At 38.6% G+C, this 26,522-nt stretch overlaps 1 protein-coding gene across 1 annotated transcript; it reads left to right on the plus strand.

Moving 5' to 3' along the window:
* The first annotated feature begins 232 nt into the window (after positions 1-232).
* Positions 233-4,128, plus strand: LOC129249136 (uncharacterized). The gene is made up of 4 exons (XM_054888789.1): positions 233-564; positions 651-868; positions 946-1,234; positions 2,711-4,128. Exons 1-4 carry the CDS (start codon positions 313-315, stop codon positions 3,974-3,976), a joined length of 2,025 nt encoding a protein of 674 aa, XP_054744764.1. The 5' UTR covers positions 233-312; the 3' UTR covers positions 3,977-4,128.
* Positions 4,129-26,522: the final 22,394 nt, after the last annotated feature.

The following is a 26,522-nucleotide window of genomic DNA, read 5'->3' on the forward strand; positions in this document are numbered from 1 at the left end:
CGATTTTTGAGCACTAACTCCTTCACTTTATTGACGTGTTGGTCATCTGTGGACGTCGATGGTCGTCCGGAGCGCTCCAAGTCATCAACACGTTCTCGACCCTCTTTGAAGTCTTTGTACCACTTATAAACATTTTTCTGCGACAACTGGACAACTGGATGCTTAAGAAATAATTATAGACACAACAAAAACTCGATAACAACTTTTTATTCACAAATTTGTTTGCCTTCACTTTGCTGTCATTACAAATAATTCAAAATATTTTAGTTTACAAAAATTTCCTATAGCATATTTCATGACACTATCTACAAAATGCGTAATATTCGTGCCCCCACCAGGAACAAATCTAATCCAACTTCCTCCGTCATAGTGATCATCCTGCTATTTGTGATCACCTACTACTGCGGATTTCGCCTACATTCGTTATTTAAGACTAATATGGACTATAGTGATGGACTTTCGATGCTTGACCAAAACGAAACTGATGACTTAAGAAAACCACTAAAGTTTTTGGTGCGCGATGCTGTTTGTAAGATACCACGCATTTATGCCTTTGCCCCAGAAGTAAGTGGAAATTCTGCAAATGCAGTTGTGTGTGACCGGCTTAAAGTCTCCATGGCAGGGTCTTTAAAATATACCCTTTTTTACAGATAGGTGAAATCCACACACCACTGGTGAGTTGTGCAACTGAACTGCAACGCACAAAACCACTCATCTCTAAGATGCTGGACCACGTCACAGAACACTACTATTTGCACATAAATAAGCAGTGGAAGTCACTTTACCTGCAGGGAAGAGCAGGGATCGACTGTTGTTTTCGAGATATTCATAGGGAAGGTGATGGCGAGAGTGCAGATGCCAAATCAAAGTACGCACAAAGCTTTTCAAAAATATTTATTATATTAGAAGATGTGGTTATAAATTCCGGGCACACTTTTTTTGCAGAGTGTCCCCTTGCTATATCTTTCGGCAGGATTTTGTTGTGCCACTCGATGTGAATGGCGTTATCGTCAACTGCAGAAGCCGTGACAGTAACAAACTGATTTTCGTCGATGCATTTTTCTTCATACACAAAAGAAATCCCATTACAAAATATGAAAAAAGCAAGAGGATAGGTGTACTGATGTTGGGTTTGGATAGCATGTCGCAGATCAATTTACGTCGACGTATGCCACAAACGCATAAATACTTACAAAATCATAATGAGTGGCATGAAATGTTGGGCTATAATAAGGTGAGTATGTGGCTTGTGGTGAAATTGGTAAAGAGGGTGAGATAAATTTAACGGCGGGAAAGGTAGCGCAGCTTCTTGATAGACTAAACTGCCACTGATTAAGAATTGCAAATTATGAGCTGGGGCAGTGAGATAACGAGACTTAGGCTGTAAAACATTGAAAATCTCGCTTAAGCCTAATACTAAATAACGCGGCAGATATTTTTGAAGTGAAAACTTCTTTAGAATCGTTGGGAGTGATTTGAGAAAAAGTGAAACGGAAATAGCGACCCTCTTGGCTACGAAGCGTTATATTATATGTTGATATAAACGTAGCGACGAACTAAATAACTTTTATTTTTTCTTGTGATTCGAACCAAGGATTTTGGATCGGAAGCTCACATTGCTAGCCGCTCGGCTACCGCGCCATGCTGTCGGCGCTGGCCTAAAAGTTATTTAGCTACGAAGCGTTATATTATATGTTGATATAAACGTAGCGACGAACTAAATAACTTTTAGGCCAGCGCCGACAGCATGGCGCGGTAGCCGAGCGACTAGCAATGTGAGCTTCCGATCCAAAATCCTTGGTTCGAATCACAAGAAAAAAAATTTTTTTATACAGTTATTTTTTTTTTTTATGATATGTTTATGAGGAGCTTTTTTTCATGGCAGAAATACACTCGGTGTTTTGCCATTGCCTGCTGAGGGGTGAGCGCTATTAGAAAAATGTTTTTCTTAATTTTGGTGTTTTCACCGAGATTCGAACTGACGTTCTCTCTGTGAATTCTGAATAGTAGTCACGCACCAACCCATTCGGCTACGGCGTTTGTTTAATTTTACTGATGCAAAAATGAGGAAAAATATTTGAATAAAGTTTGCTTACTGTTTACACATTTTCCAAAGGTGACGGAGAACCAAAATCAATAAATAGCATCACGGAATTCATTCACGAAAATTTAATAAAGTATACACCAGAAGTATCGCGGATACGATAAAGTTCCAATGATTTTAAGAGGTGATTTCAACGTAAATTTTGCATTGGTCACAGCGGTTCCTTCAATTGACTTTCTCAATACAACATTCAATTTAAAAATGTGTAACAATCGCACTGAATCGACAACACGATCAAAAACAACAATTGACGCGGTATTTCAAAGATATGTTGACAACATCGAAACCAAAGCATTTGTATCATATTTTAGCTATCATAAGCCACTCGTATCATTTGTTGAAATTGAAAACATTGAGGATGAATAATAATAAAATGAAGAAAATAAAATATGAACTTTATATCAATATTATAATGAACCTATAATTATCCCGCCCCTAATGCTGTTTTCGTCTCATTCTCTCTCAGTTTGTTTTACGGAAGGTTTCACTTCTATCGCGTCTAACCGTTAGACTGGTATTTTTTTTATTTTGTTCCTAATCAGTTTCCTACTACATCGAACCTTCAGCGCACAAATTACATGCCGCTTTTCAATTGCCTCCTTTCAGCTCGACTATGATACTTTTCCGAATTTGATGGCTCTCTTAACTGGACGAACCCTCAGGCAACATCAAGGCACTCTAGACACCTATCCCTTTCTCTGGGATCAAGCTAAAGCCATGGGCATGCCCACTGCTTTCGCCGCAGATCGCACAGACGTGCATGTGCTCACAGCTGAGACGGCCGAATTCACAAATCCACCCACAGATTACTATCTTCGACCTTTTATGTTGGCCATCGAGAACTGGCTCAGAATGAATGATTCATTTCCAGCACCAAAGTATTGCTTAGGACCACGTTTTGCAGCCAATTATGTACTCGACTACGCCATGGAATTTGCACAAAGTTTTGCCGGCCACGGCGGTTTAGGCTTATTTTGGGTGAACAGCTTTCGCGATTACTATATTGAACCAACTATGTTTGATGATGCATTTTTCAAATACTTGGCGCTGTTGAAGAGTAAAGGAGTACTGAAAAACTATGTTGTTATGCTGCTCAGCACTAATGGTATGCTGCGCGGTCGTCTCAATAAACTTCGAAGTGGCTTCTACGAAGAACGTTTACCTTTACTCTACATTTCGCTACCAAACGCATGGAAACGTAAACATCCGGAGTTGGCGAATGCTTTGCAAGCCAATCGTAATCGTCTCATCAGTCCTTTCGATCTGCATCAAACCATTAAACATTCCTTGGCACTCGGCACGGGCGTACAACCACAATTCGTTGACGTAGCCGATTGCGCAAAATGTCAGTCGATACTGAAACCGATTGCCACGAATCGGAGCTGCAGCGATGCGGGCATTGATTGGTTGTGGTGCAGTTGTGAGCCTTTCGTTACTGAGTGCTACAACACAAACTTCTTAATGAACTCGCTGCTATCGCATATGAATGGGTTGCTCTCGATGGCTGGTTTACTCAACGACACTTGCCACTATATAAGCCTACGGACGCTGTATGGCATCTACAATAGTCAGCGTGACAATAATTACTACTATGTTAAATTCAGTACTTCTATGGCAAATGCAGAATTTGAAGTTGCACTTTGGTATAATAGTGACAAACTAACGGTATCGCTGGACAGTAATAAAGTGAATCGCTTAGATAGCAATGCAGTTGGCTGTGTGCGTCAAAAGGACGAGTTGCTAATGAAGTTTTGTGTATGCGTTCAGAAGAAGGCGAGTTCAGGTACAGAAAAAGCAGCAGCAGTTAAGGGAAGCAAACGTGAAGCGGAGCAATTCAATGATGTTACAAATATCAGCGTCATATTGACTTGAAACTGTGAATTTGATTAGCTTAGCTGCCTTCTATCAGGAGCAGCCAATTGACTTGGATTTGACGTTCAATTTAAATAAATATCTAAAATACTGTAGTTGATAAAAGATCTAAAACTTTTGAGCAAATTTGAAAAGCGGCACTGAAAATATAATATTTGTATGCTAGTTGTCTACACAATTTTCTTTCCACTTTCTTCGAAATCGTTCGACGTATCTCGGTTTAAGTGATCGCCTATCATATAATTAGCATTACTGCAGTAAGGTATGTTACAGTGATAGTCAAAAGTACACGCATCATTTAATATTTAGTAATATACTTTTTTGCATATTCTGATGGCACTGTGGTGCTTGCTTCTGAAAGACTCTAAAGGTCTTTCCTATAATAAAAACCTCTTAGTGAACCGAGGCAAAAGTCGTCAATCTTGAAAGCTGATGAAATTAACATAAGACTCCCAGACACAGTATACAGTCACATATCAGCTAACTTTCTAATGCACAACACTAAACCAATGCAAATTAAGATTGAATAAGTTTTTCTCTGTGTAGCTTTAGCGCATGAAAATGGAATATAGAGCCAGATTTGCGATTTCTATGATATACTATAAAGACAAGTCGATACTGACAGGCTGCAACGGTCATGTTGCTTTTGCAGTGCCTGTTAAATCGATAGTTTATTATGCGGTGACCGATGCCAATTTATCTTCACATGCTATACTATTGAATAGCAAGTACTAATGACAAAACTTTATTGTGAACGATTTAAGGCTTTTGTTCTTTCTCGCGGAGGGAACGTGAATTGGTCACAAAGATCATTCGACCTGACATCACTGAACTTTCTGTTGTATGACCGATGTGCTCATTCTTAACATAATCCAAGACAAATTCAGTGGGATCTATGCAACAGATTCATTGAAGCGCTTTCACTTCCCGGGTCAGTGCTATTGTGCGAAGCCGAGGTGGATATTTAGATTATGATTAAATTTTATATATTGGCATAAAAGAGGTATTTAGAGAAAAAACTAAATGCCTCAATACCTCATACTCATACATATACATAATTGACCTGTATGGTTAAACCAAATATTTGCTTTTTAGACTAACTACTAACTGAAATTTCAGAAAAACATTTTTACTTTTATTAAGCTTAGGCTAGAAATTGACCAAAAGCTCAACTGCAGGCTAACAAAGCAAGGGCGGCGTTCGGGCGAATGCTTACAGTAAGGGTGAGTACGAAAATTTCCAGGTGCTTTAAACTGCGAATGTGTGAAGTCAAAGTTCTTGTACGGAAGTGAAACAGGGCTGTTCGCTAACACCATTAAACAGACGCTACAATCTTCCAGCAGTAAAATATTCTGGGCGAACACCATAAACAATGACGCGCTGTGGAGATCAACGCATGAGGAGCCCATCCTATGGCAAATTAAACACAGAAAGTAGCGATGGATAGGTCACACGTTTAGAAAACCATCACAAAAAAAAACGGATCACGAGAAAGGCACTGGCCTGGAAACCGCGAGGGAGTAGAAGTCGAATAAGAAGAATACATGGAGAAGGTCGATGTTGTGCGTGCTAGCAGTTGCCAATTTCACAAGGAACTAGTCTTGTCGAGTGGATTTAACAAGGAAAAAAAACAATGTTAGGTTAAGTGCTTGCCACTCTCCATATCTGTGTGGAGGAGCCCATTGGAACATCATGAATTTGGTGGGAAAATATTGTGGATAGCTGCGCACTCTAAGTCTGCCAGATATCCAAAGAAATAAGAGTCTAGACAGCAATGCCGAGTTTTGACAAGAGCAGGAGAGGGACAGAGGATATGTTCAACGGTCTCCAATTCCCTCTTATTCCAACAGTTTCGACAGCGTGAGCCCCTTAAACTTTCCTTGTGTTCCAATTAGACAATACGCCGTGTGGTTACCAGCTACTGTACAAATTAAAGGCCGGCCTAGTTTGCTTAGATACCTAGTTATGTGTGCATTCTTTCTAGACCAGACCTTCCTAGTTCAGTGCGTTTCTTCTAGTTCAGACATAACGAGTAATCTCTCAAGTGGTATCCGTAGTCCATTTACTGTCAGCTTGCCCGGTGTAAACCGACCTAATCCAGAGCAGAGATTGAGGGTATAGGGATGCTTACATACTGGACAAAATTTACTGATTTATGATTAGTTTCCTCTCCTAGCCACTATACAATTTCTAGGAAAGTTTATGTGTCCAGGAATCTGGGATCCTACTTTCGTGGTACACTGCACAACCAGCTCATTAAGCGCTATAGTAGCTTTATATTCGACAGCCGCTTTCGCTGAAATACCGTGGTACTGCAGAGATTTTTGGCAGCTTGATTGTCAGATTAGATAGCGATCAGTTATGTGGTGCCGGACGAGTCACCGACTCACAATTCAGCCTCCTCTTTTATAGCTATTAACTCAGCTTGGAAGATGCTGCAGCAATCAATTAGCCGTAGACTTAGGTTCAGCTGCAGCGCTTCTGCGTGAATGCCACAAGTCTTGAACCATAACTGAAGATAGCCACTGGGTCCTGAGTTAAGGTACTTAAGTTATCAATTCCACATCTTTCAGGGATTCGTGTGCAAAAAATTAATAAAATCAATGCAAACAAAACTGGATTTTAACGGAAAAGCTCATATAGAAATAAAAACTGAAGTGTTCGCGGAACGAAAATATTCATCAGATAGTTTCATGAAATTAATGGTGAAAACTGATTTCCGGCATACGGGCAAAGGGATACGCGATTATTTGAAGGGTAGTCAACTTCGAAGACCAATTTTTAGCTACTTTTTGGAGTATCACTGAATATCAGTGCGGAATAAATGGTGCACTATTGGTCGACGTCTGCAATAATTATTGACTTGCTCGCGTGGACCAATGATTTAGAACAGGGTCAGAAAAATATTTCAATGAATTACTCTAGAACTAATCCCACTGAAGATTTCCGGGTCATTTGACCCCGATGAGCCAATTTATTCGCGATACGATTTCCAGGATATTAAATTTTCAGTCGATAAAAGCATTAAAATGATGTTATATTCTATTATTTTGACCCTTTTTCTTCCTTTAAAAACACACAGAAAATAATGAAATTGTTTTTTGTTTAGAATTTTTGAAAAGAAACCAGCTGTTGGCGCACTATTTCATCATACAGACATACATGTTTACCTACATAAATATTTGAAAAGTGGTACTTGCGTTTAATATGAAATTATTTCGGCTATTAAAAATTTTATCCGACTGTGGACTGCGAGTGAGTCATTTTTAAGGTATTTAGGACATCTTTTACGCACAAAAAAAACAACAAATGCGTGTAGTGTAGTACACATAACAGAAGTGAAACTTTCAAGGCAGACAAAGAAAGATGGAGAGACCCGAGAGAGAATGAGAGAGAGAGAGAGAAAGAATATATATCTAAATAAACTCACAACATTTTCAGAGAATACAAATAGACAAAATTTACAAAAAACGGAGAAGGGTCGACCGGTGTAGGCAAACGTCAGACACAAACCGTAGTAACAAAGCGCACTACTCCAAGCGTTTATCACCTGCACAAACGTAGCGATTCCAGGACCGCAGCAACGGCACAAACTACCGCAAGGCAATACCAATAAATCCGACGTCGGAATGGATAGCACATTATAGTACACACAAGCACTAGCCAGGAAACGGAAATAAGCGCCAAAAGGTAGGCACAAAAAAAAACGCCCCAAACAGTAGGCACCAAGGAAATATAAAGCCAAAAAGTAGGCAACCAAAATATATTTCCTACAAGTTTGCACCAACTAACAAGCGCCAAAAAGTAGGCAGTGTTATAACTCACTAGAAATTAGCAACCTCAGGGAAAAGCTCAAGAAAAATAGCCTAAAGTGTATCTAAGATATACATATATAAGGTATAGCTCTCTCTCTCCTTTTTCTCTACGTTATATCTTTTTTCTCTCTCGCGGAACGAAATGCCCAAAACGTTGCATGGCCTTGAAATTTTACTCTTCGTTCTCGCTCGTCCATCGACGCCTAAGAAGTTTCACTTCAAAAAATTCAATTAAAATTCATTTTTTTGTAGCCGGACCTTTTTCTATCCTCAACTGAACAAGTTTCGTGAAATTTTTCCACCAACCTTTGAATTGTCGACTCATTCGGACGATTATTTCCACCAAATAAACCACAGATTTTGCGAAATGTTTTTCTGATAGTAAAAATAATAAGTTTCAATAATTTAAACGCGTTGTTCTAGCGTGCAAGTATTCAAAACTGTGCATCTTCCTACTTGACAAGTGTCCAAGATTGCATAAAAAATTATCGTCCAGGAATTATTCACTACTGACATCTAAGCGTCACTTTTGAACGACGATGGAAAAAGATGTCGCAACATTTAATTGTTATTTAAAGAGTAAAATTTCGTTATTTTTTATAGCAATATCAACCATAAAACGTTGTTGTTCTATTAGTATTCAAACTAAATATAATCCCTCAAATTCAATTGCCACCTTCTTCCCTCCCCTTCGTCACACTAATAAAATTTTCCTCTCATTTGAACCGAGAAACACTTGTAAATGCACTCTTTAAATGTCCATTGAACGCAGCTGTTCAACTTTGACAAAAATTTAACCAAATCAAATTCAGGATACTGCATTTTCATGCGCAATTATCAAATAAAAGATAAAACCCAGGCGAAACATATGTTCGACAAGGCCTCTGCATGTAAGCGTCCGTACAGCACAGCACGCAATATTGGGGATGTAAATCGAATCAGGCAAACGGAAGGGAGGATCAAAGAGGATTGTCATCATAGCCGGTGGCAAATGATGTAAGCAGAAAAAGATAAGATTTTAAGGGTCAAATTATGCGCATAAAATAAGTGCCGGTAAAATATCGATGAGTTGGTATAGGAAAATCAATAGGATGTTTGCCAAAAATTATGCCGGATGTTGAGGAGCATATTTATATTTATGCATCTAAGTATGCACGCGTGTGTGTATGTATGAATGCTTGTGTACGTGGTCATCTTTGTTAAATGTCACTCTGACATGAATGACCATTTGTTGCTACGACTGATTGTGTTTTATTGACTTTTGTAACTTACGTAGGGAGGGTATCCACACACACATACACATATAATCACTTAAATACATGTTTTCATAGGCATATACGAAAAGCTGATTTGCGTGTGTGTGTGTTGTTTATGTGATTTATGAAAATTTGTTAGCCAAATGCGTTTTTCTTCTGCTTCTTCTTTCTCTTCGGCAATGTGGTTGGCATCCCTCAAACAGCAGTAGAACGTGATAAAGCGAGCGAGTGGCGAATAAGAGCCCTCCTACTAACTGGTGGCGATTTATCGTAAATGTGAAAATTAGTAAATTCATTTATAAGCAATTTCAAATTCAATAGCATCCTTAAGCGAGATAGGGATGTAGAGGAAGTTAATTTCAAAGGGACAATTACGTCGATAATAATCAAAAGTTAAATATTGAGAAGACTTTGTGAGTGCTGAGAGTGTCAAGATTTGTTAATAGTTTTATGTGCTAAGTAAGCAGTTTAGACGGCAACAAGGTGGCAAGTATTATTACACATATAAAATATCATGTTGCCGTTGTTGTTACAGGGATTTACCAAGCTCTGCTAATCGCTGTGAAGTCACCGGTGGTCATCTTGAATCTCATCAACCGGGAGGCCCAGAAATATGCTTGGCAGCGTAGTAGAGTACAGTTCAAATATGCGTTTCCTGATATTTTTATTGCATCGACAAAGCAACCAAACATGCGGTATTCTCAAAAATTTTAGACTTTGCAGCAGCAAAAGGACAAAAACCGCAACGATCTTAAAAGTCGCGCAACTATGGAAATACGTACCAAAATTTTCGATACAGTTAAATCGAGTCAAAAGAGGTTAAGAACTGGTTAATATCATAAGGATAGACGCCTTCATACTTTTACAAGCATCATTGATAACAAATGGAGCCAAAGCCACAACTTCTCCCAATACATCTACGGGACAAACAAATGAGAGCACGACAATATTGGCAAGAGTTTTATCCTATTTTTATTTCTTCGTTTTAAATGTTATTCATTTTTATTTATTTTTTATACCCCATTTAAAGTATACCTCTAATAAAAATAATGAAAATGCAAGATTCAAACTTTATGAACAGTTAGAAAAATTCCACAAACTCTGCATTGCAATTGCACGGTGTTCCATTAAATATTCCATAAAAGTTTCTGGTATGCCGTTCTATAGCGTAGTAAATTCTTCTTATAGTATACGGTTTTTCTGACTTGAATGAGAACCATGGATAACAATTTTTTTTTCTTTTTTTCTTCTTCACTCCACTCGGAGCATAGGCCCTCGACAAGACTCAGTATTGCGTTGGTTTCGTTAATCTATTTTGCTCTTTGGCAGGATAGGTGATGAGCCTGCCGCTACAACTTCTAAATAGTGGGAATGCCCACCTGTCGTTGCTTAGGAGCAATGCCTTCTAACAGTTTAGCGCGCCATCTGTGTTTCACATTTTTCTGTCAGAAAGATCACACAGATGGTTAAGAACTTCGCTAAATTTTGGTGTGTCTGCGCTATTACCGCGATTGCCCGCTTCCTCTTGCTGGCGCCACTGCTGAAATGTGTAACTGTGTCTTTTTCTTTGTTTTTTGCTTGTTTTAGCAGCAACAATGCAAGTAATGCGCTGACTTTTTACGGGAGTAAGGGTATCCTTCCCATTCTTACTCCCTTCCAAAAAGGTTTTTGGGGTTGAGGAATACCGTTTTTTATTTTTATTTTTTTTAGAAACTAGGAAAGTAGATGAGTTTGGAAGAGTAGGGGGGACTGTGCTTTACGTAGGATGCGAATCTATAACCTCTGGGATGGCAGGCTAGTACACTAATACTAGCTACACTACAGAGGTCAATAACCATAACTATGTCAAAAAAAAAAAGTCAAAAATATTTGACTTTAAAAAAACTCTATACCGAAATTTTCAACTTTGTGTTAATTTCAAAATTATTAATTTTTTCTCAAAATTTTTCGAATATACTTCTTATTCCACTCAAGCCTATAAATCGATTAAAAAAAATTACGGAAATTCTCAAAATACTTACATATAATATATCTCCTCAAATGAAATTGCTCATTATTCCAATAAAAAAATGTGGTTTTTTAAAAAAAAAAAATTCAGAGATATATCGTTCTATTGCTCTCGAACTAAGCTGTAACCTCTTCGCTCAAAAACGAATACATTTTAATGGGTGTGTGATCTCGAATTAATGATATATCGGGTGTTTTTGTAGCTGCATGAGAACTATCGATATTGATAACTATGATTTGACAGCTGAGGATGACAAGCTCACAAGCTGTATTGACGTTCCTGTTCAGTAAGGTTTGGAAGGGTGTAACACCAAAACAATGCTTCCAAATTGTGGACATTTACTTTGAAAAAAAAAAAACATTCTAATCATGAAGTTCATAAAGCACAGGCGGCATATTTATCGGTCTTTATTTCTTTCGAGATGAGTAAAGAGCTGCCGTTATGGTGAATGGCGAGCGCTAACGAGCCATGCTGACTGAATTTTTGGAAACAAAAAACGACATTTCGACAAGACGGCGAAACTTTTGTTTTTTTATTATTATAAATTATTAAGCACATGAAAAAATAGCCGATATGACGATATACAAGTTTGAAGTTGGTGAAAAACACCGCTGATTTTTTGTAACTTTTTCCCTTGACGGAAATTATTTTTTACAAAAACGGACAGCGAACTCAAGGTGTTGATGCTCAGTCACCAAACATCTTTAATTCATCGGGATTAAGTTTAGTAAACGGCAAGATTTCGAAAACATAATTCCATTTTCGAAATATCTGGGTTCCTGAGTAGTGGTGAGTTGCTACAGTAGCACTAAATATTTAAACTTTAGGACGGCAGACGTTGTCTACTATCCTACTAGCGCAGATATAAACATAGTTTTTTCTCGAAAATATGATTTTCGACTTAGGCGATTATTGCTTGTTATCACAGATATACAGCGACACATTCCTTTCAATTTCTTGAATCATTTTTGCGTATCTATACAATTGGGTGTTTAACTGAGGTCCTCCTCCTACTTGTGGTGTGCGCCTTGATGTTGCTCCGCAAACGGAGGAACCTACAGTTTTAAGCCGATTTCGAACGTCAGTGGTTTTTATGAGGAGCTTTGCCCCGAGGCGACTGCTTTAGAAAAAACTTGTTCTATCATTTTGGCATTTCATACGCAGAGATTCCAAACAGGCACTTCCGAATGGTAGTCACGCACCAACCCACGCGGCTACGGCGGCTGCCATTGAACCATTTGGTTCACCATAAATTTGAAATTATAAAAGTAATTAAAATTTGTGTAATGTTAGGCGCCAATGTTGGAGCTGGGCAGAGCTACAATTGTTCATCGTACAGCGCAGTGGCTTATGCCTCCTCACTCACAACCCTTTATGTGCCGGCTGTTGCCACCATAATAAGTTATACGTTAAACGATGAGTAAGTTTGCTGGCGACGTTTGTTTTTCTGATGCCGCTGGTAAAATATTCGTTAATTTAATTACCTCCTACAAAAAATAACGAAGCATGTGCTGAAAGCTATGACTGGGCAAAAAGCAGGCAAAGCAAATGGCGAAATTATTATGCCGAAAGCGTAGTTGGTAGGATAAGTTCAAGGCGAGATTGTTGTTGGGTGTAGCTGAAGAGGTTACGATTATCAGCAGCAGCTGCTCACACACACACTTGTTCACTTAATTTATTCTCCGTTTCCTGAAGGTAGCTTCAAGGTGATTTTCTGAAACAACAAAAGCTGTGCCAAGCTGCCATAGTTCATACACTAATACATACATACAATGCACACTTGTGTAGTGGGTGAAGAGGTCTCGAAATCCAAAAATACTATACGTGAGGCATTATTGGCGTTAACATGTGCTTAGCAACATGTACTTGGAGGGGGCCGAGGAAAGGCAAGAAATGGGCAAAAATGTGTAGGAAGAACAATGAAGAAACAACCGTTTGCTTTGTTAAATTGCCCAGAGCAAGCAAAAGGAAGTACTACAGTGAATCTGAGTTAGTTAACGAAGCTAAAGGAAGTAGGAAGTAGTGAGTAGTGTGTACGTATGTGTGTTTGGCTAGGACCGGAAACGTTGCAGCGCATTTTTATGAAATCACCAAGGCTTCATATTGGAACCCTAACACGCCGCTATGAATAAGCAAACAACAAAACAAGCAGGATTGAATGAGCAAATAAAAAGGATTAAGTGAGGGAAAGGTAAATAAAGCAGCCGAAAGGAAACGAAAATATTCAACTCATATTCGAGTACTTTTATTTTTCTAATTGTAGAAAATCTTTAAATAAAGGTAAAATCCTTCAGCTAACTGACAAAAAAAGAAGCAATAAACAGAAAAATGTCGTAAATGGAAAGGTATGTGTGTGTGTTGGAAAAACGAAAATCCGTAATATCAGTAATCAGTTGTCGGCAATCAGTCAGACACTCCGAATTAAGGGCTCACAGTTCGCAGATATGCTCCAGGCAATGTATGTATGTATGTGTGTGTGTGTATGGACAATGCAGTAGCTGTTTTGGCAAATGATGGAAAGGTTGTCAGAAATCAAGTAGGGACAGTTACGCTCGCTTGAGCATGAAATGAAGCGAAGCATTAAATAAAGCTAAAAGAAAGAGGTGAAAAATTTGTATAGAGTAAGGCGATGTAAAAATACATAAATCATAAATTTGAAGTGAAAAAAACGGCATAAGCCGATATGCCCTTAAGGTGGATTAAGCAGCAGTAGGGAACTGAAGAGTACATTAGTTAGTTAGTTATTTATGAATGTTATGCTATCCTGCCAGTCGGAAGTAGCTCAGTTGGTTTAGGCTTTAAGAAAATGGGGACTATGGGGAAAGGGGGGGGTTTCTGGGGGGGTTCTATGGGGTTTTCAAATTCCTAATATCTGCCTGAAATAAGCAATGATACTTTTTGATATGGAACAAAAAGCCTGAGAAGCTACTCAAATTCATAAGAAGCCTTCAATTATAGGCTCGCGACCAAGCACAATAGACCACATTAGAGATTAGAGAAAATTTGTACGATGTCAAGACTTAGAAAGCGTTAAAAATTTAAAATTCTGTTCGGATTGCAAAATAAAGCAAAGTAGTAAGCTCAGCTAACATTTTTTTTTAATATTTTCAAAGTCATTCAGCCCTTCATGATAAAAATTGAGGCGCTTCATAAAAAATTTTGGGTTATTTGAGCTTTCGTATTTTTCTTTAAAATAATCAATAAGGTAATGTGTATCTGGTGCACAAATTGAAGGGACGCTCGATATTCAAAAGCACGCCCTGAATAAACTATAATTTCGAAACTCCTTATTTGCATAATTTTTTTTTAATGGAAAACGCGTGCGCAAGGGTCACCAATTATGCAGGTTTATGTCGATCTTGCGATTTTGCTACCTTTTAAGTGTCGTCCAGAAATTTCCGGACTCGTTCCGAGATACCCTATGATCAAAAAGTACGGGGAAGGTGATGTTGATTGTTTTCTTCGATTGCCAAGGCGTAGTGCACCATGAGTACCTTCCATCGGGCCAGACGGTCAATAAAGAATATTATTTATCCGTTTTGAAGCGTTTGGGAGATGCTGTACATTGCAAACGGCCGGAAATGTGGGCAAACAATTCTTAGATTTTGCATGATGATAACGCGCCACCGCACCGAGCCCAATTGTGCTGGACTATTTGACCAAACACCAAGTAAATACAATCGTGCAAGCACCGTACTCACGTGATATGGCCCCGTGCGACTTCTGTTTGTTTCACAAGTTGAAGTTACCACTTCATACAAGGAGATTTCAGTCGATAGAGGAGATCAAAGAGAATGCGACGAAGGAGCTGAAGGCCATCCCTTTGGCGGCCTACCAGGGGTGCATGAAGGACTGTGTTGAACGCTGGTACTTGTGTGTTGCTTCAGACGGGTCATATTTAAAGGAGATAAAATAAATTTATCTGAAATTTCACTCTGTTTTGTTTTATTTAAACATTCCCAGTGTTTCTGATCATATTTTTTTTAAATTAAGTAAAAATTCAATATGATATTTGGAAGCACTAAACGAAGGCTTAGAAGGAATAAAAAACATGTATGTCACCTCCATTAGACCACGAAGTAAACGTTTTACCTCCGTAAAAAAACACAGAAAGACAATTTTAAACTCATAATTTACATATTTTAAACTATCTTTGAACTTGTGTTTGAATTGCTTAGTGTTTCACACGAAAAGTAAATTCAATAAAACTTAATAAAGGTGATTTAAGTTTCTTTTATACATATATTAGGGCGGGTCGATTTAAAAATCGCTCATAGCTCTGTGAAAATCGTATTCTAGGGATCAAAATAAGAAACTTTGCCGAAGGAACCATACCTCTAAAACGAATTCTGATGTACCCCAATTTGGGTCGAACGAAAAATCCCAGTTTGACCCATTTAGAGTGCTCCAATCGAGTCCAAATGTATGACCGACCCCCATTAACTTTGGACGGCCGATCCACCCATGCCAGTGGCACACCTCCTGGAACTCCCCTTTTGGGTTCCCCATACAATCATTTCAAATTACATGAGAAAAAAAACTAAACAGTTCGACCCAAATTGGGGGACATCAGAATTCTTTTTAGAGGTATCGTTCCTTCGGCAAAGTTTCCTATTTTGATCCCTAGAATATGATTTTTACAGAGCAATGGGCGATTTTTTTGCCTCCCCACAAAAGACACTAAAGACACACAAATATATATATATATTGGCAATAATGCCGTATTTAAGAAAAAGTTTACAAATGGAAAAAAGTCTACCTAAAATTTTTAATAACAAAGCTTTATAATGTTAACATATCTCCATGCTGAAGATAAATGTGAATGAATTGTTGAAACAGTTGAAATTTTAGTTTAATCAATCGGGGTTTGTTCGAGTTATTGGGTGGGCAGACTTTAGAAATGTAGTTGGCCGATTTGGCCTCACCAAAAATTTTATGAGGGAAGTATTTAAATACTTTTTGCGCCTCAGACCATTGACTATCATGCAGGTACAGTAACTCATTTCCCAACAAACTTCAATACGATTGTGGACAATTTATATAAAATTCACACAGAAGTAGATTACAGAACCCGCCCCTATGCCACTTTTAAAGTACTAAGGTATTAAAAAAACAAAAAACAAACAGCAATCAACTTTCGAAAATTTTTCCAGCATTTAGGCATTTTTCGCAGCTTAATCTTTCGACTTTTTTCCACTTTGTTCACCTTCTTAAATGCAACCTTTTTTAAGAGAGTGCCAAAAATCTAATGTCACAAGTGAGCAAAACTTTAATAATTGTGTCATGGCATAACCCCACATCTACACCTTCTGGGTACCAAATGTGTTTTAACATCTGTAAAATATCTATTTTGACTTTGTCGCGTCTCGTCATTTAAGGTGTCCACATTTTTCTTAACATTTAGTTTTCGAAATGGTCTCAGTCAAATCGGATCCCTGTATTCGTGCATGTAAATAACGCGATAAAATGAAAATTGAGTTGTCAAACTACGAGATAACAGTTGACAGTAGTAGAAGAAATTCGGTAAGGCAGATTGAACAGTGAAATTCGCGCTCTCCACCTCACATTTCTGTTTTAACAGAGCTCTTGCAACATAATCTATGGTAGGTCTAGATGTGGGGTAAGAACATCAGTGCAATACCTACATTTTCTAGGAAATTTGTACAAAATTTTAATTCCAGCACTTGAAATTGAAATCACCCGATTGAGAAATTTTCGTATTTCTCAAAGCCCATTCCTTGCCAAATTTCATAATTTTCTATTACACAACTTGGCAGCATCTGATTTTCCGCAAAAATACGTTTGTGCGTGCGCCATTGTGTGTGCGTATGAAAGTAAAATAAATGAAGAACATTTCGTTTCAATTTTATTTGCTGATCCACTTGTAAGTTAATTGTAAGTTGAAGACACCCACACGCACACACCGGCACTCGATGCAGAGGTACATTCGTGTATTTATACACTGGAATACACAAGTGCTTCAGCCCGTAAATTGCGTTTAATTAACCCATTTTTAATTGAAAAATTTATAGCTCGCTTTGACCACACCGCACCCACCACCCGCACCAACGCACGCGTACACGTACACACTTACACGCAAGAAGTGCAATCGAAAGCCAATACAATTATGGCCGCTCGTTACCAACACTAATTAGCCACACACTGGCATATAAATTTACACACACACATACACATTTATATTTGTATGTGCATAGATTCACCATTAGAGACGGTCAGCGATCACGCAATTGCATTTCACGCGTTCAGCAGCTTTTCCGAAGCTAATCGCACAGCAACAACACAACACTAGAACACTAAAACCGCCACTGAATGGTGGCTACTTGCTTGGCCATTCACTCGCTTGTTTACAAAACACGCAACGCTTTTCAATTTTCCAAACACTTTTCGCCTTTGCGCTTGATTTCGCTATGGCCGCATAAAAATAGACACATTTTGAAATTTCATTCCACCACACGAACGAAGTGCCACCCGCGCTTGTGAAGGCAGCGAAGTATTGATATTTAGCCAGCAACTGCTTCGCATGCGATCGCGTTCACGTTGCAACTGAGCTGCTGTGTTGAAGCAGTTGCAGCAACAAGCGATCGTCGCTGAGTTTCCCACTCAAAAGTTGAGCGAATTTTCTTCGCCTCAAGAGCGCTTTATTTATGTTCAATTATCGGTTTTTTTACGTTCTTTATTTCCTTTTAATTGGAGCTATGGACCATAGCCAACAACATGTCACGAAAATTGGGGGAAAATCTGCGTGCGGCGGCAAGTGCAATGTCTGATGTTTGTGTTTTGTCTGCGGGCAGCCACACAGCCCCACAGCCATGCAGCAACGCAGCCAGGCAGTAGTTACAGCCGCCAATCGACACTCGCACACGTGCCAAGTTGTATTTATTTTTGTAACAAATTTCTTATACAACTCTGTTAGTTGGTTTTGGTTTTCTTTTTAGAATTCATAGCGCGCGACGGTGCGTGGCGCGATTTCAAAAGACGCGAAAGAACTTTTATACTTTGAGTGAAGTTTTCGGCGACTGAGTGCTTTGATTTCTGGAGTTCTTCCAAAATTCTTCAAATAGTTCGGTTTTGAGTTTTAACAACCCCTCTCGGATGGTGCTTGTTGGCGCGTTCCATGCGATGCGCCATGTGGACATCTGTTCGCGCATGATTGTGTAGATTTATGAAATGATCTGGCTTATGTTGACTTTCTTCGAATGAGTTTGTGCTGATTTGTTGCTTTGCACTTTCATGTGACAGCCAAATTTGGGTTCAGCGGAAGTGTCAGCTTTTGCGGTTGCAAACTATAAATGGAAATTGGGGTTATGTGCTAGAGCTGGTGAACAAGTGCGATTGAGTGCGATTTACCAGGATTTGTTGTCCCGCATTCAGAGCCACGCATATTTTGGTTGGGTCAGGTAGGCACTGGAATTAGTCAGCGTGAATATGGTGCTGCTGAATATGCATTTACTTCATGAGACGTTTTTGGTGTACTAAAACGGCTGAGGAAACGTATTTTTCGTGTGCGGTCCGAACTTATTGAGGAAGGCTGGACCTTGCGCCACCACAACGCGCTGCTACATTCCTGGTTGAACGTGCAAGAGTTTTAGACGAAAAAAAGGTACCCTAAATTTAGCCCTAGTATTACATACGCAACAACAATACGTCTTGCAGCAAAAAACGTACATCTACCTACGCAAAGAATGTTCGACATCGAAAAGCTGCAATCACAACAGACAGCCAGAAGATTCGCCACTCGACTCTCACTCCTGCTCTCGGAGAGCACTGCCCAACAAACCGGCATGCGCGAGCAATGGAGCAACATTTCTCGTTCCCTACGTACCGCCGCCGAAGAAGAAATCGGATTCCGGCGAGCCCGAAAAAACAATTGGTACGACGAGGAATGTCATGCTGCTGCAGAAAGAAAGGATGCCGCCTATAGAGCCACGCTGCGATCGGGCGCAACGCGAGCCATGTGGGATCCGACAGAACAAACGAGAGGCCGAAATACGTGAGTGCGAGGAGCTTGAGATGCTGGCCAATAGGAACAACGCCCGAAAATTCTACCAGAAAGTTCGGCGGCTTACAGAAGGTTTTAAGACCGGGGCGTTTTCCTGTAAGAACAAAGACGGCGATCTGGTGACTGACGTACAGAGCAATATTAAATTATGGAGGGAACACTTCTCGAACCTGTTAAACAGTGACAGCTGCGCATGTCATAGAGAATGTGAAGATCCCGATACCCCAATCGTTGACGACGGAATTGTCGTTCCGTTACCCGACCATGACGAGGTGAGAATAGCAATATCACGGCTAAAGAACAACAAAGCCGTGGGCGCCGACGGACTGCCGGCTGAGCTATTCAAACATGGCGGCGAGGAGCTGGTAAGGTGCATGCATCAGCTCCTATGCAAAATATAGTCGGATGAAAGCATGCTTGCCGATTGGAATTTAAGTGTGCTCTGCCCAATCCATAAGAAGGGGGGTCCTGCAATTTGTGCCAATTACCGCGGGATTAGTCTTCTAAATATCGCCTATAAGGTTCTAGCGAGCGTATTGTGTGAAAGGCTGAAACCCACCGTCAACCAACTGATTGGACCTTATCAGTGTGGCTTCAAACCTGGAAAGTCTACCATCGACCAAATATTCACAATACGCCAAATCTTGGAAAAGACTCATGAAAGGAGAATCGACATACACCATCTTTTCGTCGACTTCAAAGCTGCATTCGACAGTACGGAAAGGAGTTACCTGTATGCCGCGATGTCTGAATTTGGTATCCCCGCAAAACTAATACGGCTATGTAAGATGGCGTTGCTCAACACCAGCAGCGCCGTCAGAATTGGGAAGGACCTCTCCGAGCCGTTTGATACCAAACGAGGTTTCAGACAGGGTGACTCGCTGTCGTGTGACTTCTTTAACCTGATGTTGGAGAGCATCGTACGAGCCGCAGAACTTAATCGCTCAGGCACAATATTTTATAAGAGCGTACAATTGTTGGCGTATGCCGATGATATCGATATCATCGGCCTTAACAACCGCGCTGTTAGTTCTGTCTTCTCCAAACTGGATAAAGAGGCAAAGTGAATGGGTTTGGTGATGATCGAGGACAAAACGAAGTACCTCCTGTCTTCAAACAAACAGTCGGCGCACTCGCATATCGGCACCCACGTCACTGTAGACAGTTATAATTTCGAGGTTGTAAAAGACTTCGTTTATTTAGGAACCAGCATTAACACCGATAACAATGCCAGCCTTGAAATTCAACGTAGAATCTCTCTTGCCGACTTAGTGGACTAAGTAGGCAACTGAGCAATAAAGTCCTCTCTCGACGAACAAAACTAAAACTCTACAAGACTCTCATCATGCCCGTCCTAACCTATGGCGTCCGAATGGACACAAACGCTCCGGCTTTGAAAGTATTCGATGCGGTACCAGCTGGTGGTAGCAGAGGAAGAGGAAGGCCTCCTCTGCGTTGGAAAGATCAGGTGGAGAAGGACTTGGCTTCACTTGGTGTGTCCAATTGGCGCCGGTTAGCACGAGAAAGAAACGACTGGCGCGCTTTGTTAAGCTCGGCCAAAATCGCGTAAGTGGTTATCGCGCCAATTAAGAAGAAGAATATTACTAACGCAAATTTTTTTAATTCCCGAAACGAAAAGATCTGTCGGTGAACAAGGATATGATGAAATACCTACAGCCATCAAACAAATAATCAGCCTACTTGTGTATCGTACTTGTTGTCACTAGCCTTTACAAAGATGTGCATACTCATCGGCATAGAGTAGGAAATAAATTCCTGCGGCTACACTGTTTGAGACACTCCTGAAAGAAATTCCGGTGTCATTAAATTTTGTAACACTTTTCACATTATTTTACTGCTGTTCGTTTAGTCTCTTGAAAAATATAAAGTACAAAGGAGGAGTTTTTTGGCAATCGTGAAAATATGTGCGATTTTTCAGTTTGTTCTAGGAACTTTCTTTTAGATCAGCTACCGCAAAATATTTGGCGCTGAAATGCGGAAATTAATCGAGATTTTTAGAGTCCAACAACGAAAGCTGTAGGCCTAAAAGTATTTGATGAGAAAGGGTTATTCTATGTTGCTGAAACCAAAAGAGAAAAGCGAGGCCTCTCTGGATGTTTTTAAGTCATGTCGATACCCATGTGAACTGGCCTAAAGTCACTAAGTTGGTTACTGCGCTAACTGAAGATACCAAGAGGAACCAATATCTTTTTTGACTTGATTCGGCGGACCTTTAAGTCGCATATAAGTCGCTTTTAAACAGCAGTGCAAACACCATAAATATTTTTACTGTTTGACGCTCACCTTGGCTGAATAGTATGCCCGTGGCTACCTCTCGTTGAATCATGGACTTTGAATACCTAGTGAGGATATGAGACATCAGTTGAGAAGAAAGAAAACAATTTTCTAAGGTTGAATGTGGAGTAAACCACTCGTGAGACAGGGCAAGTAATCGCCACTAAAGCCATGGAAAACTGGGTAAGCAGGATGCTACTTCGAGGCCATTGCAGTGTCATGAATGAAATAAATAATAAATAAAGTAATGGCGAAAAGTTTTGATTTTTGTCAATATTTTTTTATTTAAAAATTAGTACATGGACCACCCTGCATATGTTCACTCACACAATTAGGTCAGCGTACCTGTTATCTCGAGCCAAATAAAATCACTTTTTCCTTCCACAAACAAAAAAAAAATAACAAATTAACGCATCGCTATTACACAAATTTTCATCTTCTTTCTCTCAACACCCACAATTCAAACAAGTCAACCAGCAAAAAGTTTATAAAAAAAAAACAAAAAAAAACCTGCTCACTTTAAACTCGGAAAATCAAAAAAGGAGCATTTACAATGAGTTTTCAATTACTCATACCAATTGCAATGTTATTGTTAACAAAATTGTATAAATTGCGGCAAGCAATGCCGAGGCAAATAATTTACACAAGCACTGAGTGTATACTCCAAATGTTTTAAATCAACAATTACAAATTTTGTAAAACAGAAACAAACATAAAAAAAAAAAAAACAAATACAAACTGAAAAGTTGTGGAGCAAAGCAAGCTTAGAGAAAAAATTGTTGAGTTTGTGGTAGCAAAAACAAATTTCAAGCAGACAATGTACACTAAATAGTAATAAAAAAATTAAAAAAAGAAACAAAAACAAAAATGTTACAAAAGCAATATGAACGCAATATTAACATAGCAAATAAATACTTAGAAGCAAAAGAAGGGAAAGGTAAAAAATGTTAAGTAATGGAGAAACCGAAAGCTCAAAGCCCAAAAGTTTCAAATTTCTAGGGAACAATTAAAAAAGACCGGTGGCAGCGGGTGTTAAATGACTGACAGGCTAATGGATGAATAGATGGATGGATGAATGGATAGGTGGATGGCGTAATGTCTGACCTGTGATGGCTTCATTTTTAGGCAGCTTTATTGGTGGGTAGTTGTGGTAGTATGTAGCATATTCTATATTAATCTTACAGCTTTATTGTAGCCTCTGCACTGCATAAATTATGTCATAAAAATTTTTGTGAATGAATTAGGGAGTGCAATAGAATATAATGTTAGGGTAATTTTTAATAACTTTTCCTGACCATTTGTCCGTGTTTTTTTTCATCATTGTATATGCTAACCTCCGGAATTGATGAACAAATTTCGTGGATCCTTCACAGACAGGTAGAAGAAATCGCTGAGCAGGTTATGGGCTACTTTTTATCCAGAAAATATTACTCTCCAGACGGGGGCGGCATCGAAATATTTCTAAAAATTCTTTTTATGGACAGATTCGGCTTATATTCTGTGCATTTAGCGGCTAAGTGAAAATTAAAGATTCGACACTGCCTACTTGCAAAGAGCCATTTCCTAAGGTTTTCAATTACAGAAAAAAATACTCATTAAACAAAATATAAGCTAAAACTTTATTAGTGCCGATTTCCATTAAAATCTTCATATATTTTCCAGGAAAGCCTTCACTTGTTGGAAGGTGAATTACCGCAGCAGCTACCTAAAATTGTGCAAATCTACTTTTCGTTACGTTATTCCCACCCTGATTAGTCATTCGCCACAATTGTGAAGCCTGTGCTGAATAGTCTCTTTTAGTTCATTTTTGTATGTATTTATAAAACTTTGTAGGTATATTCTATTTTAAGGCGCACAATGCGCTCATTTGCACGTTGACATTTGGAAGTAGCAAAAATGAAGCAGCAGTTGCACGAAGAGCGCGCGCTCGAAATAGGAATTAATTGGAAATGTGGCAGCAACAACAATATGCTGTAGAATTGAGTTTTCTTCTGGAGTAAAAAAAAAAAATATTTAATCAAACAGAAAATAAACAAAAACATTATCTAAGTTAAAACAAAAAAAATGTAATTTAATAAAATAAATAAATTAATTAATTAAAAACAAAAAAAAATTTAAACATTTTGCTTGTTCGCCGATTTTCTGCTATCGAAAAAAATGGATGAAAGAAATTGCACCAAATTTTGTGTAAAAAATGGAATTAAGTGCTCAAAAACACTAGAAATGTTGATAGTGGTGAGAGTACTCTGAGTCTAAAGATAGAATATGGTAAAGTGGAGAAAAATTGTGGATGAAGCTATGCTCCACCACGGACCATGTGAAGCTAAGAAGAAGAAGAAGAATATGCGTATATGGGCGATTCCATGTCAAGTGATCTAAGTATGTTGGGCATTGTTGTAAATTTTTACGAAAATTTGTTTATTTATAAGCTTGACTATAATAGGGAGTAAATATAATCTTTTTATTGAAAAATTTTCAGATTTATTTAATACTGAAATTTTTGGAATATTTTTTTTTAATTCTTTCGGTTCTTTTTAACATTTCAATAATTTTTTTTTTTAATAAAACATACTTGTTAAAAAATGTCTTTTGGAAAAAAATTCTATAGTTCTAGTGAAAACTGTTGAATGGAAATTGTAATATAAAAATTTTTTCCAAAAAAAAAATTATTTCTTTCCAAAAATTTGCATTGCTTATTGTTTTTCAAAACTTTTGTGCTAAAAAAATCTCAAAAATTGTGAACAAGAAGTTAATTATTTTTACAAAAATTTGAAAAAAAAGTGATTTATATATTTTTATAATATTATATTATATAAAATAAAATTTTTATGAAATGCGATTTTTAAGAAATACAATTTTTATAATATAAAATTATAAAAATATATAAAATATTTTTATTTCTTGTTACAAATTTTTGCAAACAAATTTAACATTATGCATTTTTGTAATTTTATACAATATTAATTATAAAACAATTATTTCCTAAAAATTGTATTTTATAAAAATTCTATTTTATATAATATAAAATAATAAACCTAGGCAGGTTGAAGTGCCAATCTGACACTCCTCAAGTAGCACTCAAGCGCCGTTTTGATTTAAAACCACATAAAATAAAATTTTTTTGTAAAAAAAAAAAATAAATTATTTTCTTCGAAATTTTTGCGATTTTTTTTTTTTTTTTTTTTTTTTGTAAAAAAACAAAATATTTTATCTATTTTTATAACTTTATTTTATAAAAAAAAAATGTATTAATTATAAAATAACATTTTTTTCTGTTTAAACCTTTTGTGGAAAATTTTGGTTTATTTCACAATTTTTGGGATTAGTTTTTCGTACACAAAAATATTTATATTTTACATATTTTTATATGGTCTCAGGACCCTTTCCATCAGTAATGGCTGAAATTTTGGAAGGTGTGCTGGCCACACTCAGTAGTTGGGCTGCCAGTTGCGATCTCAGAGTAAACTGTGACAAAACGTAGTTGATGCTATTCACCAGGAAATACAAGCCACCACCTTTTAAGTTTCCAAAACTAAACTACCAGTGTCTTACACCCGCATCGGAAGTCAAGTATCTTGGTGTACTACTTGACCCCCCCAAGCTCCAGTGGAAGCTACACATAGAAAATCGAGTTAAGAAGGCCAATATAGCCTTTTACGCCTGTAAATCTATGTTCGGCAAAAAATGGGGTGTCAGGCCAAGTGTCGTACTTTGGATGTACAACTTAGTGGTTCTGCCAATTTTGACATATGGTTGCGTAGTTTGGTGGGTAGCTCATCAGAAGGGCTACAAGACCACTAAACTAGAGAGAGTGCAGAGAACTGCATGTGTGGGCATCACTGGTGCTTGCAGAATATGTCCCACTGCTGCGCTCAACGTTATTCTGCACTTACTTCCTGTGTATCTGCAAGTTAAATCCATTGCTGCTCAGAGCTCTGTTAGGTTGAAGGAGATTGATCTCTGGAGGCAACTTCCTGTAGGACATAGTAGCATCTTGAAGCAGATCGCCCCTTCCTTCTCTGTACCTCGCTCTGATCTGTCCATCCACAAACTGGGTTTTCAGGGTTGTGCTAGGGCTATATTTCCGAGCAGGCAAGATTGGATATAGGTACCTCTGTTTTCACTGACGGATCCAAGGTGGAATCTGGAGTAGGAGCGGGCAGCCAGCATTTCGGTCTCCTTTAAACTGCCGGAAACGAGCAGCGTTTTTCAAGCAGAGGTCTTCGCAATCCCTTAAGCATGTAAAATGCTTCGGAATCGCTGTTGCGAGGGAGACATTAATATTTTTTCCGATAGTCAAGCTGCGACCAAGGCCCTGTCGTCACCGTATTGCAGCTCTCTTCTGGTGAACTCCTGTAAGGAGGAACTCAAACGTCTCGAATGTGCAGGAAACATTTCCCTTATCTGAGTTCCTGGGCACAGGAATTTAGGGGGAAATGAAATTGCCGACGAGCTTGCCGAGAAGGGGTCGACAGAACCGGTTTCAGCTGTCCGCCTCTCAGACATCGGTGTCCCTTTGACCATTGTTAAAAGGAAACTATACAATTTCTTTCTAAAAAAAGCGCAAGACAGATGGAGGTCTGTCTCATCGTGTGCTATTTCGAAAACACTATGGACTCAATACGATAGAAACAGGTGATGGGAATCCCACGTCATTCAATTTCCAAACTCATCGCGGTGTTCACTGGTGACTGGGTGATCGGTACTCATGCGGAGAAGCTTGGAACTCCGCACAATCCCTATTGCAGAAGCTGTGGGGATCCTGCAGAGAAAGAGACTGTTGAATATTTTCTCTGCAAATGTCCGGCGTGCCCTTTGGGGAGAAGAAATTCTCCAGCCAAGATCCCTTTTCTCTGCTCTACTACATGAACAGCACTGGATGGCTGTAGAAGGTTTTCTCTTCCCAAACATTTTTCTTTGCACAGGTAGTGGTACTCTTGCCATCTTACCTACCTACTTATTTTTATATAAAATCAATTTTTTTTGTAACCAACAATGACACAAAGGCGGCCGCCGTAGCCGAATGGGTTGGTTCGTGATTACCATTCGGAATTCACAGAGAGGTCGTTGGTTCGAATCTCGGTGAAAGCAAAATTAATAAAAACATTTTTCTAATAGCGGTCGCCCCTCGGCAGGCAATGGCAAACTTCCG

The sequence above is a fragment of the Anastrepha obliqua genome, chromosome 5 (genome assembly GCF_027943255.1).
Source record: "Anastrepha obliqua isolate idAnaObli1 chromosome 5, idAnaObli1_1.0, whole genome shotgun sequence".
NCBI lineage: Eukaryota > Metazoa > Arthropoda > Insecta > Diptera > Tephritidae > Anastrepha > Anastrepha obliqua.